The 17,436-nt window shown below is 42.0% G+C and overlaps 1 protein-coding gene across 3 annotated transcripts in view; it reads left to right on the forward strand.

The window, feature by feature from the left end:
* The first annotated feature begins 237 nt into the window (after positions 1-237).
* The window catches only part of mtmr14 (myotubularin related protein 14), a 95,391-nt gene continuing 78,192 nt past the window's right edge, over positions 238-17,436 (forward strand). For all 3 annotated transcript variants that reach the window (XM_078414135.1, XM_078414134.1, XM_078414133.1), the window contains exons 1-2: positions 238-641; positions 6,009-6,157. In XM_078414135.1, the coding sequence (XP_078270261.1) occupies positions 528-641; positions 6,009-6,157 (263 nt within the window). In that variant the 5' untranslated portion in view covers positions 238-527. The remainder of the gene's footprint in view (positions 642-6,008; positions 6,158-17,436) is intronic.

The following is a 17,436-nucleotide window of genomic DNA, read 5'->3' on the forward strand; positions in this document are numbered from 1 at the left end:
CATTAAAATGCAGAGTATATCTCATCTATTAACTCACGGATTGTTGTTATTTTTCTATTTTGAATGTTTCTGTGAGTTCCTGCCTACTAAAATGGCGCCGTGCCACGCTGGGGTTTTTCGGGTCGAGTGGTCTATCGGGCTCCTCTAGTATCTCTGCTGGGGAAGGTGGGTGGGCGTTGCCAGTGGTGACGCTGCGGGGTGACGGGTCGGATGGGAAGCGAGGGGTCACGGCGGGGATCGGCGACGATGGCTGTCAGGTGGAGGCGGCGGCGGTGGCTGCTGTGAGAGGGCGGGGAGTGACCGACCGACCAAGCGGCGGACAGCCTGCTGTCAGCATTCGCCGAGGGGAAGGGGAAGGGGAGGGGGAGTGCGGGCGGAGGCCGGGCGCCGGGCCCGCCGCGCCCGGGAGGCGACAGGTTTGCAGGGCGGCAGCGGCGGCTGGGCCATGGGCAGCGACCCCGGCTGTGCACTACAGGGAGAGAGCGGCGCAGGCTGTGCGGATTGGGGAGTGGGCTGAAGACCACGACATGTGGGAGGCCGGCCTGGCCGGGCCTGCAGCGGCCAGCAGGAGTGAGGAGATCGGGGAGCTGATCGAGCATTTCTCCAGGCACCAGTACCGGGCGAAGGAGAGCAACCCCAAGGTAACCCCAGTGAGACCGCACCTGGAGTACTGTGTGCAGTTTTGGTCTCCAAATTTGAGGAAGGATATTCTTGCTATTGAGGACGTGCAGCGTAGGTTTACTAGGTTAATTCCTGGAATGGCGGGACTGTCATATGTTGAGAGACTGGAGCGACTAGGCTTGTATACATTGGAATTTAGAAGGATGAGAGGGGATCTTATTGAAACATATAAGGGGTTGGACACGTTAGAGGCAGGAAACATGTTCCCAATGTTGGGGGAGTCCAGAACCAGGGGCCACAGTTTAAGAATAAGGGGTAGGCCATTTAGAACGGAGATGAGGAAAAACTTTTTCAGTCAGAGAGTTGTAAATCTGTGGAATTCACTGCCTCAGAAGGCAGCGGAGGCCAATTCTCTGAATACATTCAAGAGAGAACTATATAACAGGTATAACAGAGCTTTATTTGTCGTTCGGTACCGAAGTACCGAACGAAACTACATAGCAGTCATAGAAAAAAAAAGAACACAAGACACATAACCCCAACACAAACGTCCATCACAGTGACTCCAAACACCCCCTCACTGTGATGGAGGCAACAAAACTTCCACTCTCTTCCCCACGCCCACGGACAGACAGCTCGTCCCCGACCGACCCGCACAGTCCCCGCACCGGGCGCTGAAACGTCCCGCGGCCGAACCGGGCGATGAAAGGCCCGCGACCAAGCCTTGCGCAGCTAAGTCCCGTGGTCGAGCCGCACCGGGCGATGTCAAGTCCGCAGCCGAGCCGCACCAGCGATGAAAAGCCCCGCAGCCGAGCTGCACCGGGCGATGTTAAGCCCCGCAGCCGAGCTGCACCGGGCGATGTTAAGCCCCGCAGCCGAGCTGCACCGGGCACTGTTAAGTCCAGCGGCCAAGCCGCACCGGGTGATGTAAAGTCCAGCGGCCAAGCCGCACCGGGATGTAAAGTCCAGCGGCCAAGCCGCACCGGGTGATGTAAAGTCCAGCGGCCGAGCCGCAGCGGGCGATGTTAGGCCCCGCAGCCGAGCCGCACCCCGCGCCGTGAGGAAGAGAAAAGTTCCCCCCCCCCAACACCCACCCACACCACCACCCCCTCCCACACATACACAACCAAAAAAATATATAAAAACCATCCCAACACCGACACACAACAAAAAAAGGGGAAAAAAAGATGGACAGACTGCTAGTCAGCCGCTGCCGTTAGGCGCCGCGCTCTTTAGGATAGCGGAGTCAGGGGGTATGGGGAGAGGGCAGGAACGGGGTACTGATTGAGAATGATCAGCCATGATCACATTGAATGGTGGTGCTGGCTCGAAGGGCCGAATGGCCTCCCCCTGCACCTATTGTCTAAGGACACCAGCGCATCGCAGTCATGAAAACAAGGCAAAGTCGGGTAGTCATGGAGCTAAATAGCACCAAGAACAGACCCTTTGGTCCACCTTGACCATGCCAACTAAGCTGGTGTACAAAGGAACTGCAGTTGCTGGTTTGCACTAAAGATAGACACAAAGTGCAGGAGTACTCAGCAGGTCTGGCAGCATCTCTGGAGAACAGAGAGGGATATGTCCCCAAAATGCAGATTAATGGGGATTAGCCCAGAATACCAAGTTGGTCAGGAGACAGACACAAAAAGCTGGAGTAACTCAGCGGGTCAGGCAGCATCTCTGGAGAAAAGGAATAGGTAATGTTTCGGGTCGAGACCCTTCTTCCGACAGAGTCAGGGGAAACCGACAATGTCACCTATTCCATTTCTCCAGAGATGCTGCCTGACCCGCTGAGTTACTCCAGTATGTTGTGTCTATCCTCAGTGTAAATCAGCATCTGCAGTTCCTTCCCACAACAAAGACAGGCCCTTTGGTCCACCTTGTCCATGCTGATTGAGTTGGTGTAGAAAGGAACTGCAGGTGATGATTTATACTGAAGATAGACACAAAGTGCTGGAGTAACTCAGCATGTCAGGCAACATCTCTGAAGAGATCTGGTCTGAAGAGTTTTGGGTTTGAAGAAGGGTCATAACCTAAAATGCCACCATCCTTTTTCTCCAGAGATGCTGCCTGACCCACTGAGTTACTCCAGCTGGGCTGGTCCCATTTGCCTGCATTTTGGGGCCATATCCCACTCCCTGTTGTTCAGAGATGCTGCCTGATCTGAATTACTCCATCACTTTGTCTCTTTTTTGCAAACCAACAACTGCAGTTTCTTGTTTCTACCTCTAAACCTTTCCTATCCATACATCTGTCTAAATGTCTTTTGAAAATTGTAATTGTATCTACTTCTGTAGCTTTCTCTGGCAGCTCATTCCAGACACACTATGAGGGTCTGGAATGAGCTGCCAGAGACACTCACAGGCTACTCTACGAGTGAAAAGGTTCACTCTAAGATCCCTCTTTTAAGTGCATGTTTACTGTTCAAATAATAAATGCAAAGCTGTGTCACCATATCCAGTAATAATCCAGAAAAACAGTCACAGTCAATTAAAAACCCAGATACTACACAATAATAAGCCATATGCAGAGTAATAAAACTCAAAATTCAAATTAAAGACACAGTCAATGAAAATCAAAACAAAAATTGCAGATGTGGGAAATACAAAAATAAAATTCTAGTCTGGAAAAGGAATTTCCAGGGCTCATCAACTTTATTTCCTGTTTTATTTAAGAGATGTGAAAAAGATTGAGTCTGTACTCTTCGGAGTTTAAAAGAATAAGGGGTGTTAATGATGAAGATACGAAATGGGGTGTGGCATAGGAGATGGTGGGAATCTTGACTTTGGGAGACATATTTCAAGATAAGGGGTCAGTCATTTAAAATTGATGTACCTCAAAGTTTGCTCTCTTGGAGTGATGATTCTCTACAATGAGAGTTGTGGAGGCTAGTTCATTAGAAATATTTAAAGTGGAGGTTGATTAATTTGTGAAAGATTGGGTGATGAGGGATGGAGATTGGGCACCAAGAAGGAGGTGAGGCCTGGGGGTTGATCAGCCATGATCATATTGAATGATGGGCAGACTTGAGGAGATAATGTTCTTTCACTACTACTTTCTTATGTTCCTGTGAGTAACTACATCAATATCCCAAGCCAGGCGTAACTTTTACAGTAATAATGCCAAACCTGTTCTTCAGCATCTGGTGAGCATAAGCATTTCTTGTAAAGAACTTTCACTTCTGCTATATTAGATAAGGTAGATTTTGTGCTAAATATATATCCATTTGTGATATTAATGTTCCTTTTAATGCTTTACATTTCTTCGAGCGATATTTTTTGTTTTCAAAGACTTGTTTTATACTCCTGTATATTTCCCCAAAGTTTATTATATAAATAATAAATGAATCCAATGTTACTCTACCTTCAATCTGTTAGGTTCAATTCTTGCGTTACTTGGTTTATTTGTTAAATGACAATTAGGTGGTATGTAGTAATGTCCTTTTGTTTCTACACGCTTGCACAATTTACATCTTTCCGCTGACTGGTTAGCATGCAATAAAAACTTTTCACTGCACCTTGGTACGCGTGACAATAAGTAAATTAAACTAAATTCAAGAGTTCAGCAAAGTGGGGGTTTGAAGTTTGAACTCCCAGACTGTGCAGTATTAAAGCTCAGCCTACCAGCCTGGTGCACTGTTAAACTGTATTTAAGAAGTAATTTCTCTCCATTTTGGATATGTCACATATCAGCAGAAAAACATTTGGCCTGCACTTTATTTCACAATCTAATAAGTTTAATTGGTCAATTATGAAGTCAGTAGTGCTTGCTTGCCAAAATGGGCAATGTCCACCCTCTACCAAGGGAGAATGAAAGGCAGGCGCTACATTTTACCGATGTTACACGATGTGTCAAGAACACTGATTGTCCCGTGGTACACAGCCACAGGCTTGCACATTTTATTGTGTTTCAAATTTGGACTCTCATCTTTGATTTGAATTGTCACTAATAAGTTCAGAGTTTCACCTTGTAAACAAAGCACCAGATTCACATTGCTTCCTCTCTGCTGTTTTGTAATTTGTAGGTTAACCTCAAATTTGCCAATGTTAGGGAAAGCTTGTGTAAAACCAAATGCTTATCGCAGATAGTTTCACTTCTGAAAAGAAAGCAGTTAATACTTAAGCATTTTAAAAATAAACTTTCTTTTTCTTCCAGCATCATTCCAACGGGTTTTGTGATGACTTTCATTTGTGCATTTTTTAATCAATTTATCTCTCTTTAATTTATCTGTCTCTATCATAGATTTTCATTGTCTTTTGGCAACAAGGTTTTCTGCTATGCAAATTTTACTTTCCATTTGTGAATGCACTCATTGTTAAGCAATCCTGCTCAAAACATGTTGGCCTATTTACAGCCGCCTGTTTTGAAATTTAATTCTGGTCTGCCTATTGAGAAAAGTTGCACACTGAATGATATCACTGAATCCAACCCCAGCTGAAAAACCTTGCAGTTTCTAATTGGACGTTTGACAAACTTGCTCCCTCTGATGGTTGTAAAATATTTAATCATGCTATTTGAAGAAGAATGCAGAAATTCTTGCTTATTAACCAACCTTTATTAGTTTAGGTTTATTATTGTCAGGTGTACTGAAGTACAGTGAAAAGCTTTGTTATTCATGCTATCCAATCAGTTCACATAGTACTATACATAATACAATCAAGCCAAACACATACAATAGGTAGAGCAAAGGGAAAGATACAGAGTGCAGAATATAGTTCTCACCAATTCCAGTGACAACGTCCAATGGCCATAATGAGATAGAGGTGAATCGGACAGTACCCTGGCTTATGGAAGGACCATTCAGAAGCCTGATAACTGAAGAAGGCTATTGATCTGAAACGTCACCCATTCCCTCTCCATAGATGCTGCCTGTCCCGCTGAGTTACTCCAGCAATTTGTGTCTATTGACAGGGAAAGAAAACTGTTTCTGAGTCCAGTGATGTGCACTTTCAAGCTTTTGTATCTTCTGCCTGATTGGAGCAGGGTGAAGAAAGAATCACCGGTTGTCATATATCCCTCTGCCAACATCACCAAAAGAGTTTATCTCATCAACAATGTTTGTGGAACCTGTGTTCACCAATTGTTGCTTTGTTACTATCGGTACTTGTGATAAAAGTAACTATTTGAAGTCCACTTAACTGTAAAATGCTTTGGGATTTGTGGAGATCATGGGAGGTGATTCTTTGAAAACAAAAGATTGAAAACTCTTTACAAAAACATAATTATGTGCAATAATATTTTTGCAGAGAATTAGTAATTTAGAAGTATATTTTACATGTTTTGCATAGTTCTATTCTTTAGATGTCTTAGTTTGGGACAGTAGATTTATCCATTGACTGACCACACCTTTCCCCTGAAGTAATTTTGGATTGTTCTTTGATTTGCAGGTTGAAAAGATTGAGAATCGCTGCTTGGAATTGTTCAGGAAGGACTATGTGTACAGTGTGATCCATAATCCAAATGGAGAGCTTTGTGGCCATTACCCTCGCCAGATCGTCTTTATGGAGTATGCAAGCACAGAGGGTGGCAGGGACAGGTAAGGGATATAATTAAGCAGCATGTCCAGGGTCTTATGAATTTTGTGTGAAGGTTCACATCTGTGTTGTATTTTTTCCAGAGTATTTCCAAGCTGTATTGTGGAATGGTGTTGATAGCGGGGAATGTGAAGAATCAGGAAGATATTGCAGAAATCCACAAATGTTTATCTAATTTTAAATGCTTATAACATACCATTAGATGAAATGTTGCTGAACCTCTTTCCTCTGTTATACTGTGCAGTTGAGATCAGTCGTATCAATTATTTAGGTTATTTTGGATTCCTTTAGTGATGTACCCATTTCACCAATTGAGAAGTTACAGACTCTTGTCCAGGATTTCAGGTGATGTCGCTTTGTAACTACTGATTGTGACAACCCAAATAAAATATTGGAAGCACTCATGGGACTTCGGAGGAGAAATAACCCTTCATCAAAACTACATTTTGCAGTGGTTCAGTGAAGGAATCGGGATTGGGAAAGCTGCCTACTTTATATTTAGTCTGGCACCTCCTTTAATTCGGGCAAGACTACGAGAGCACACTTGAAATCAACCCCCCCCCCCCCCCCCCCCCCCCGGGGTGAGGCAGCCAATCTTGACCTCATTGGGCCTTCTGCGGCCAATCGGTGGGTGGAATTTGCTCCCTGCGGCCGGGGCTCTGGAACTCCAGTCTGGATGGAGCCGACTCCTCAGAACTACTTTGTGGACTGGTATCTCGGCGCCTAGGCGGATCGTTCCAGTACCGCTTAACTCCTCTTGGAGGCCGTGACCTCCGTTGGGTTGGATAAAACGGATAATCCAGAAAGGCTTTGTGGATCCAAGGGTGCTGGAAAAATAGGCAGTGGACCAGCATAACTAACGTATCTCTGTGGTTCTTCGAATTGAAGCTATTAAGATAGAGAACGCATTGTGGAATTTCTTGATAAACCTTTTCAGAGCCGTCCTAAATTACTCCTCCCTAGGGGATTTTTTTTGCAGCTTCTCAAGTCAGGATATTTGTTCTCTGGAAAAATGAAAGAATGTTGATTGTTTTAATTTTATCTTTGTCTTCAATGAGAAATTTAAAATAATGCCTGGAGTAGATCAACAGAGACTAGGTACAAAATGTATTAACTTATCAAGAATTTATTTTCCCAGAATGGATTTTTTTCCCCCCGCTTTAGTATCGGGGCTTCAAGTGAACAAGAAATGCTGCATTCTTGAACACTTAACTCCTTTGATAAATTCACCTTGTCTTTACTATTCTCTCAGTTCAACAAAGTACTTAAAACAAAATAAGCAAGGAAACAATGAATTAAATAATTTAAAGTTTGTCTCAAGTTTAAGCTCTTTATTTTAAGGCTGTATAGAAAAGGCACTTTTCAATTGTTTTGGATTTTGGTAGACTGGAGTGATCTTTCAACTTTTATATGAATTTGTTGCAAACTTTCAAATCTGAATTCAGTGACTGGTGGTGATATTCCTGAAACAACAAAAGCATGCAAGACTTGTTTTTTTTTACACTTTACACGTAGAATATCAGATACAGGAAGAATGGTTTTATTATTAACTAAGCACATGAGCATGGTGTTCTCGGCATGCTCTTTCAAAATCAGGGCAGTAATCTGGGGTTCAAGTCCATAGCTATCTGACGGTGGATAGTGGTAAAGTGAGTGTAATGTTTGGCTAAGGCTAATGAAGCCAGTGTATTAAGTATAAGTCAGAAAGTTACAGTGCTGCTTAAGACTTTGGTTAGGCTGCATTTGGAATACAGTGTGCAGTACCGATAGGATATGGAGGCTTGTGGAGGCAGAAGAGGTTTACCACAATTTTACCTGGATTAGAATACCTATTAGGAGAGGTTGAACAAACTAGAATTATTTCCTTTGGAAACATTAGAGGTTGAGGGGGAACCCGATAGAAGTATATGAAATCTAACAAGGTATAAATAAGGTAGATGGTCAAAACTTTTTTCCCAGTGAAGAAATATCAAGGACTAAAGGGCATACTTTTAAGGTGAAAGGGGCAAAGTTTAAAGGAAATGTGCAGGGCACGTTTTTTACCCAGAAAATGGTGTGCCTGGAATGCACTGCCAGGGTTGGTGGTGGAGGCAGATACGATAGTGGCATTTAAGAGGCTTTTAGATAGGTCTAGCGGCTTCTGGTTCCTGGGGGGGAAGGGGTGGGGTGGGAAGCCACAATTAACCAGCACTGGCAGGACATCCAAAGCAGGGTGTTTAATCATTCATGTATTTTTTGGAACATGCTCAACTCTTCCCCCAATTCATCGGGTTATACAGCGTGGAAATAGGCCCTTCGGCCCAACTTGCCCATGCTGACCAACATGCCCCATCTACACTAGTCTCACCTGCATGCATTTAGCCCATATCCCTCTAACCTATCCTATCCATGTACCAGTCCAAATGTTTTATAAGCACTGTGATAGTATCTACCTCCTCCAGCAGCTCGTTCCATATACCTACTGCCCTTTGTGTTTAAAAAAAAAAGTACCCATCTGGTTCCTATTAAATCTTTTGCTACTCACCTTAAACTTATGTCCTCTGGTTGTTGATTCACGTCTGCTAGGTAAAAACCTTTGGCATTTACCTTATCCAACCCTCTCATTATCTTATACACCGCTCTAACATCACCCCTCATCCTGCACTACAAAGAATAAAGTCTGAACCTGCTCAACCTCTCAGGCCCTCGAGTCCTGGCAACATCCTCATAAATCTTCTCTGCACCCTTTCCAGCTTAACATCTTCCCTATAACAGGATGACCAAAACTGAACGCAATACTCAAAATGTGGCCCCACCTATGTCTTGTGCAACTGTAACATGACCTTCTATGTAAGAAGGAACTGCCATTCATTCCTATAGGTTCTGTCCCTGTTAGATATCCCAAAATGCAACACCTCGCATTTCTCTACATTAAACTCAATCAACCATTCCTTAGCCCACCTGTCCAACCGATCAAGATCCTGCTGCAATTTTTGACAACCGCTATCTACAATACCACCTCCTTGAATATCATTTGCAAACATGAAAACTGCAAACTTTTGCTTCTCATGTGTTTAATTTATTTTGTTGATATTGAATAAGTTCAAGAATATAAATAAATAATCTGCATAACCTTTAATTGTGCAAGCTACAACCTTGTACACTTGTGGTAATACCAATATTTTGGTTACCTCCCAGTCGATTATAGTAATTTTTCATGCCATTTGACTTTTTTTGCTTGTTATGTACGTATTGATCTTCAGGAGTACAATTTGTTGTGCATTGCCTTCTACAACACCTACCCAAGGTACATTCATCATTCATGAACCTGACAAACTGATTGTCTATTTCACTGTTGGATTCATCGCAGCCAAGATTACTTTTTTCCCCAATGGAAATGCATATTGTCTTTCATGTTTCATCGTTAAAGTTTCGCCATTGAAAGAATTTGTACCTTGGCCATGGTTGGAGAGTGGGTCTGAGACCTTCAGTTACATAGCATATGATATGGCAGCTATCAAAATGGGTCTTGTCATTTTATTAAGCAAATTTGGGCAGGATGTCAGAAATAGAACCAAGTAAGGACAAGATCGATTTTTATGGTTCGAGGGAATAAGTTGACGAGGGCTATTTAAAAAAGAGGCAGTTAACTGATGCCATCCGTTAATTATTTTTGCACCTGGTTTTGCTTCCTACTCTTCTGATGACGGCTGAACCCGAGTGTAAAGATGGATATGGTCAGTTGGTGCAATGATTCTTTATTGCTATTGGTGATCATTTAATTATTTATACGTACAGAGGCTTGAATAGTCAGGTTTTTTTCAATGAATTAGCCCATGAGAGTTATTTGAGAAGTCCTTAGTAATGAGGACAAAGGCATTTTAGTTTTTCTTGTTAGAGAATTGTGCTGATGGCATTGCGAGAATTACTATTTCTTCCCTTGTAACCATTGACCTTTCTATCACGTCCTATCATTGCTGCTACTTCTGAAAAACCCATTAGATCAACCGAAGTTGCTGTTTTGATTTTTTACATACCAAAGTACACAATCAGGAGAATATACTAGAGGATTGGTCACAAGAAAGAGGGGCAGGAGTTGGCCAGATGCCCTGGAATTTGTAGGAAGGAACTGCAGATGCTGGTTTACACCGAAGATAGACACAAAATGCTGAAGTAAATCAGTTGGTCAGGCAGCATTTCATGGAGAAAAGGAAAAGGTGACGTTTTGGGTCGAAACTCTTCTTCAGACTGAGAGTGGAGAAGTCTGAAGAAGGGCCTCAATCCGAAACATCACCTATCCCTTTTCTCCAGAGATGCTGCCTAATCTGCTTACTCACTCCAGCATTTTGTTTAGAACCCTGGAATCTGTTGCCCATTCGATGAGATCACCACTGATGATCTGCCTCAACTCTACTGTCCGACGTGTTCTCTATATTTCTTTATTCCAAATGTATATTGATCAGTCTTGTGTATACTCAACCCAAGATAAAAAAATTCAAAATATATTCCCAAGATTCATACACCACAGTGAGAATGAAGTCTCCCATGATGTCAGTCCAATTCTTTGGTCCCCTTTCGACTTCCCCCTAGTTCTAAACTCTGATGGGAAGGAAAATAACCTGATGGCATTGCTCCCGTCGAGCACCATTATATAAAAATGTAAAATAACTGTGAATGCTCGAAATCCCAAATAAAACCAAAGGTCAATATTATCTGTGAATAGAGCAAAATAATTTCAAGTCCTTCCTTTTGTTGGAAACCTTTCAATCTGTTTTATATTTTTGAATAAAATTACATTTTGTTCTTAAACTTCAGAAAGTAAAGGCAGTTTCTTGCAAACTTTCCTCGATTCAGTTTAATTATCTTTGAAGCAGTCCAGTAAAACTTAATTTCACCAATAAAACTTAATGCCTCCAAACCATCCTTTGTGCCCAAAACTACAAATCTCTTACTATCTTTCTCCATTTAAAAAAACTTGTATTCTTATTGTAAAAGAGGTGCTAATCAGTCTACAAATTCTTGCCAGACCCTTTACATCTTTAAGTTACTTTATTTACTAATTTTGTATTGTCAGAAAACTTGGATACTTTACAGTTGGACCCTTTATCGAAGTCATCAATGTAGCTTGTAAATAGCTGAGGCTCATGCAGTGATCTATAAAAGGTCTAGTTAATTCAGCCTAACAGTCTAAAAATGATCTGTTTATTCTTGCTCTGTTTCTATTTTGCTGGATGCAGGGAGATGTTTCCTCAGACTGATGAGTCCAGTTCCACGGAACACAATTTCAGTATAGACTTGGGGAAATTTCTCCAGATTTAGGTTTCATATTGTCATGTGTACCACGACAAAGTGAAAAACATTGTTTTGCTTGCTATCCAATCATTCAGATAATACTATACATAAATTAAATCAAACCAAACTCATGTACAATCGCAGAGCAAATGGGAAGATACAGAGTGCAGAACCGTTCTCAGCATTGTAACACACCAGTTCCAGAGGGGAAGAAGCTGCTCCTAAGTATGGTGGTGTGAACTTCTGTATCTTCTACTCAACGTCATCAAGGAGAAGAAATAATCATCAGGGTGGGACAAGTCTTTGATTATGTTGGCTACTTTTCCGATCCAGCATGAAGTGTATATGGAGTCAGTGGTGGGAGTCTGGTCTGTCTTATTGACTGGGCTACATCCACAACTCTGCAATTTCTTGCGGTTTGGGCAGAGCTGTTCCGAAACCAAAGCTGTATTGTAACTTGACAGTATGCTTTCTGTGTAAGAAAATAACTGCAGATGCTGGTACAAATCGAAGGCATTTATTTCACAAAATGCTGGAGTAACTCAGCAGGTCAGGCAGCATCTCAGGAGAGAAGGAATGGGTGACGTTTGGGGTCGAGACCCTTCTTCAGACTGATGTCAGGGGGGCGGGACAAAGGAAGGATATAGGTGGAGACAGGAAGATAGAGGGAGAACTGGGAAGGGAAAGGGAGGGACAGAGGAACTATCTAAAGTTGGAGAAGTCAATGTTCATACCGCTGGGCTGCAGGCTGCCCAAGCGAAATATGAGGTGCTGTTCCTCCAATTTCCGATGGGCCTCACTATGGCACTGGAGGAGGCCCATGACAGAAAGGTCAGACTGGGAATGGGAGGGGGAGTTGAAGTGCTCAGCCACCGGGAAATCAGGTTGGTTAATGCGGACTGAGCAAAGGTGTTGAGCGAGACGATCGCCGACCCTGCGTTTGGTTTCGCCAATGTAAAGAAGTTGACATCTAGAGCAGCGGATACAATAGATGAGGTTGGAGGAGGTGCAGGTGAACCTCTGTCTCACCTAGAAAGATTGTTTGGGTCCTTGGATGGAGTTGAGGGGGGTGGTAAAGGGACAGGTGTTGCATCTCCTGCGGTTGCAGGGGAAAGTGCCCGGGGATGGGGTGGTTTGGGTAGGGAGGGACGAGTGGACCAGGGAGTTACGGAGGGAATGGTCTCTGCGGAATGCAGAAAGGGGAGGGGATGGGAAGATGTGGCCAGTGGTGGGGTCCCGTTGGAGGTGATGGAAATGTTGGAGGATGATTTGTTGGATACGCTGGCTGGTGGGGTGGAAGGTGAGAACGAGGGGGATTCTGTCCTTATTACGAATGGGGGGAGGGGGAGCAAGAGCGGAGTTGCGGGATATAGAAGAGGCCCTAGTGAGAGCCTCATCTATAATGGGAGAGGGGAAGCCCCGTTTTCTGAAGAATGAAGACATTTCTGATGCCCTAGTGTGAAACACCTCATCCCGGGCGCAGATGCGGTGTAGACGGAGGAATTGGGAGTAGGGGGTAGACTTTTTGCAGGACACAGGGTGGGAGGAAGTTTGTAAGAGTTATTGGATGCTTGCTGAATTTCCTCAGTTTTGTGTCGGAGTAAAGGTGTTGATGTGCCTTCTTGGCTGTCGCTTCAATGCGACGAACCTTTTGAATTCTTCACTCTGGAATGCCATGAAAATTCAGTCATTGCTTTCATTCAAAATGCCGATTTCTAGATATGAGAGAAATCGAGGCCAATGGAAGTAATGCAGGCAAATTGAGCTGAGTTAGATCAGCCATTGTCTTAATAAATGGTGGAGCAGGCTGAATTTCAAGAGCTCCTGTATTTGCACTAGGATGCATTAGTTGCTGCATAATTGATCCAGAACCGCTCAATGCTAATAATACCTGGCAATAGAGCTGAGTTTCCCAGAATGTTTTACTTATTTTCAGTTGGATGAATACAAATTGGCAAAGGATTCTTTTTTTCTGGATCTTGGGGGTGGTCATCTTGTCGATGTAAGCAGGTTTCCATAAATGCATCATTAAGATGCTATTGATTATTTTGAGCCTAGTAGTAATGAATCTATGCCAAAATGGAAATATAAAGCTGTTTCAGTTGCATTTAAGTTTTATTGAAGAAAAAATATCGGAGGTTGATGTTTACATCTGCAAATATAACAAGCGGTAAGAGGACAAATAGTATGTTGGCCATTACAATAAAAGGATTTTAATGTGGGAGGAAGGTCGTGATATTTCATTTCTGTTGAGGTTTGTGTGAGACTGTATCTAGAGCACTGTGTGTGGTTTTTACCTCCTAACGTGTGATAGTATGTACTTGCATTAGAGGGAGTGCAGTAAAGATTTAGACTGGTCCCAGGGATGGTGGGCTTGCTGTATGAGATTTTGAGTGGACTGGCATGTATTCTCTAGTGTAAAAATGTTTTAGTTTTAGAGATACAGCATGGAAACAGGCTCTTCAGCTCACTGAATCCACACTGACCACGCTGACCCCTGTACACTAGCACAATCCTACACACTAGTGACAATTTACATTCTTTACCGAAGCCAATTAACCTACAAACCTGCTTGTCTTTGGAGTGTGGGAGGAAACTGGAGTAACTGTGGAAACTTCACACGGTCATGGGGAGAACGTACAAACTCAGTGCAGCCAGCACCTGTATTCAGGATTGAACCCAGGTCTCTGGCGCAGTAAGGCAGCAACTTTATCACTATGCCACCATACCACCCATAAACTGTTGCACTCAATGCTGTGAACTTTTGGAATTCTTCACGCAGAATGGCTGTGGAGACTTAGTCATTAATGTTTATTTAAAACATTGATTGATATGACAGGATTTGAGGAATATGGGAATTACACAGAGGCAGATTAACTACCATGATCTTAAATGGCGGAGTAGAATCAGAGGCCTAGGTGACCTCCTGTGCAACTGTTTCTTATGTTAATGAGGTTTTTTGAGGGACTGGATGACCAAATGAAAATACCTCATTGATATCACTCTTGCAGTTTATTATCAAGTAGATATGGTAATAGAAATTTTGGAATAATCCAAAAAGGCACAATGATGGATAATCACTCTCTTCTGATATGTTAATATATGGCCAATTATTTTCTTTGTGCACAACATTTCAGCAAATATATTTATAACTACATTTTTGTGTTGGGTTTGCTAGTTTTGGAGACTTGTAGAACATCCCATAAGAATGGGAACATTCTTGTACATATTTCAAGATATCAGTAATTTCACATAGAAATCACAGCAGCTTTTAATGTTATAATTTGTTTGAAACTTTATCCCCAAAGCTGACATTGTTCTTACAAAAATATTTTATTTTTAGAGCATTTTAAAATATTTTATTTGGTCTTCTGTGGGAAAGGTATATAATCCATTGTAAGAGGAAGTAGAAAATTGCAATCTGGTTTATTTCTACACATTGGTTAATGGCTGCCAACAGCAAAATGGTCATAAATAGTCTAGGGACCAAATGTGTTAGTTCCTGAAAAAGACATGGGTCAAAATGTGTAATTAACTCTTGCCTGTTGATTACAGTGGAGGTAAATTGCCATTTTTGTTCTGCTTACTCATTACTGTGTTGCCAGTGTCCATCTTCAGTACTGTACATATTATTTAGCTGGATGATTTAGCTGGGGACAAATATTGTGAGTGGCTAGCACATTTAAAGACAGGTTTTACATCACTTAATAGGAGGTGCATTGTGGTTAGCATAGATGCTGCCATTAGTTTCGGAAATGAATTCTACTTGCACAAGAAGTGGGAGCGAGTATGCTGTAAGGTGGTTAGGTGTTATTTTGGTGGTCTCGGTAGAGGAGGTGGAAAGGCACCCAGTGTCAGGAGGGAATGACAATGCAATCAACACGCCTTCAGAGGGTGACGGGAATGGTTAGCAATGGAAGTCAATGCCACAATTTTGACTTGGAATTTGTGACGTTGCACAGGTGCTGAGGATCAATATGTGCCATTTCCTACAGCCTCCCCACAATCTTGGAATTTCAGAATTTTCCAGATGACCATTGCTCATATAAGGTCATAAGTAATAGGAGCAGAATTAGGCCATTCAGCCCATCAAATCTACTCCACTATTCAATCATGGCTGATCAATCTCTCCCTCCTAACCCCATTCTCCTGCCTTCTCCCCATAACCCCTGACACACCATATGCCAACAATCTCAATTACTTGGGACTTGTTCTTACAAATGCTTGCGTCCACATCCAGGATTTCGACCATAAAGCCATCTAGATTGAATGATGCTTGTTGATGTGTTTTTTTTCGTCTGGCGCCCGAGATAGATTCCTCTGCTAAAAAGATGGCAGCATTCCACCAGGAATATTGCAAACACTGCAGCAACTTTGTACGCAAGCATCAGAGCAGAGATTTCAGACTAGTTTATTGTTATCTACACCTGCGTGCAATGAGATTTCTTGTTCGCATGAAGCTCCAGAGGTAAACCTTGAACTTGCAGTATCGCTGGACAAAACAAATACAAAGTGAAGTCACATGGAAGATTGCTACGGAATGTGCAAAAACAATTAGTTTGCTATTGACTGCCACATAGATTGATTTTATTAAAAATCTTTATTCAGTGGGACATTTTCACCACGCTACAAGTTGACATAGAAACAGTCAGTAATAGAGAAAATAAAATCTGGAACCTTGTAGAATAGACCATTGCGATTATATTTGCTGGTAACATACTTGACTGTGTTCTTCTTCATATGGGCAAAAAGGGCATTCGTTTCTCAGCTATTTGCCATATAATAATAACCCAAAGGGGATTCGGATATTGTAGACCATTGGTGTTTGACTCATAAATGAAAAAAACATTAAGAGAAATGAAACTGTCCAAATGACGGTAATGTATCGGGCTTCTTTTTTATAGGGAATCATTATTAACATTAAAAAAGGGAAGTAAATGTTTGTATTTATTAATAGAAAGTCTGTTAAATTTGCCTAATTATAATTTGGGTAGAGTCACATTGGTGTGAGGAAGTTAGTTTATTCCTTTGCTTTAACATTGCTATTCAGCACCATCTAAATGTCTCCCGTTGAATAATATTTGAACAAGTGGCCAGGTACATTTGAAAGTACACTGTCTAATGCACTTAATTGATGGAGAATACATTTAATTATGAAACACTCTTTGATTTAAGTATGCTGTGAAATTTATGAAAGAATAATAGTAATGCAGACAAAATAAATTTAATGTAGAATACTTTACTTTTTAATGCTCCCTATTTAGTTTTATGAGCAATGTTGCGTTATTATTGAGTGTATAATGATCTCGGCAAACCCGGAGAATGCTTAAAACTTTTGGCTAGTTGGAGTCATGAGGTCGGCATGCCTTTGACAAAGAAATGAATGCTAATTGCCAGCTGGAATGAAAGAGTGCCAAGCCATGTTGCCAGTGTTCAGGCACAAGCTGAGCCTGTGGATTATGTCAGCTGAGTGCAAATTAGACTCTTTAGGCAGCCTAAAATGGCAGAATCTTGAGCGATTTCACGTATTTGTTATTGGTTCGCTATCTCCAAGGTTGACATCTACACCTTTTTAATGTCAAAGAAAAATTTAAGTTTTCAATTTAGTCTATTAATCATAGCCTTGTGACACCATTCCTGTGATCTATTATCATGGAATAAATCGAACAGCAGAGACTGCAGTGCACACATGGACAGCTAAACATGGAAATCGGAAAATCACAGTCTGAATTCCTCTTCTTCTATAGGTTGTGGTGAAATGTGAAACTCGGCATTAAAGTCAAAGAAAAAGCATAGAGTTATTACTAACCCAAATTTTACTGCTTTTAGGGTTAAGTTAATTAAAGTTAGGAATGGTAATTTCAGGTGCAAGTGAAATTTTCTTTGTACAACTGATTAAAATTACTCAAATCACCAATTCTTTTTTTGCAGATTTAGTTTTACAGGAATGGTGTCTCACTCCTGGTTTAAAATATTTTTGGTTTTATATTGACCTGCCTCTAGCTTCTCT

The sequence above is a fragment of the Rhinoraja longicauda genome, chromosome 17 (genome assembly GCF_053455715.1).
Source record: "Rhinoraja longicauda isolate Sanriku21f chromosome 17, sRhiLon1.1, whole genome shotgun sequence".
Taxonomy (NCBI): Eukaryota; Metazoa; Chordata; class Chondrichthyes; order Rajiformes; family Arhynchobatidae; genus Rhinoraja; species Rhinoraja longicauda.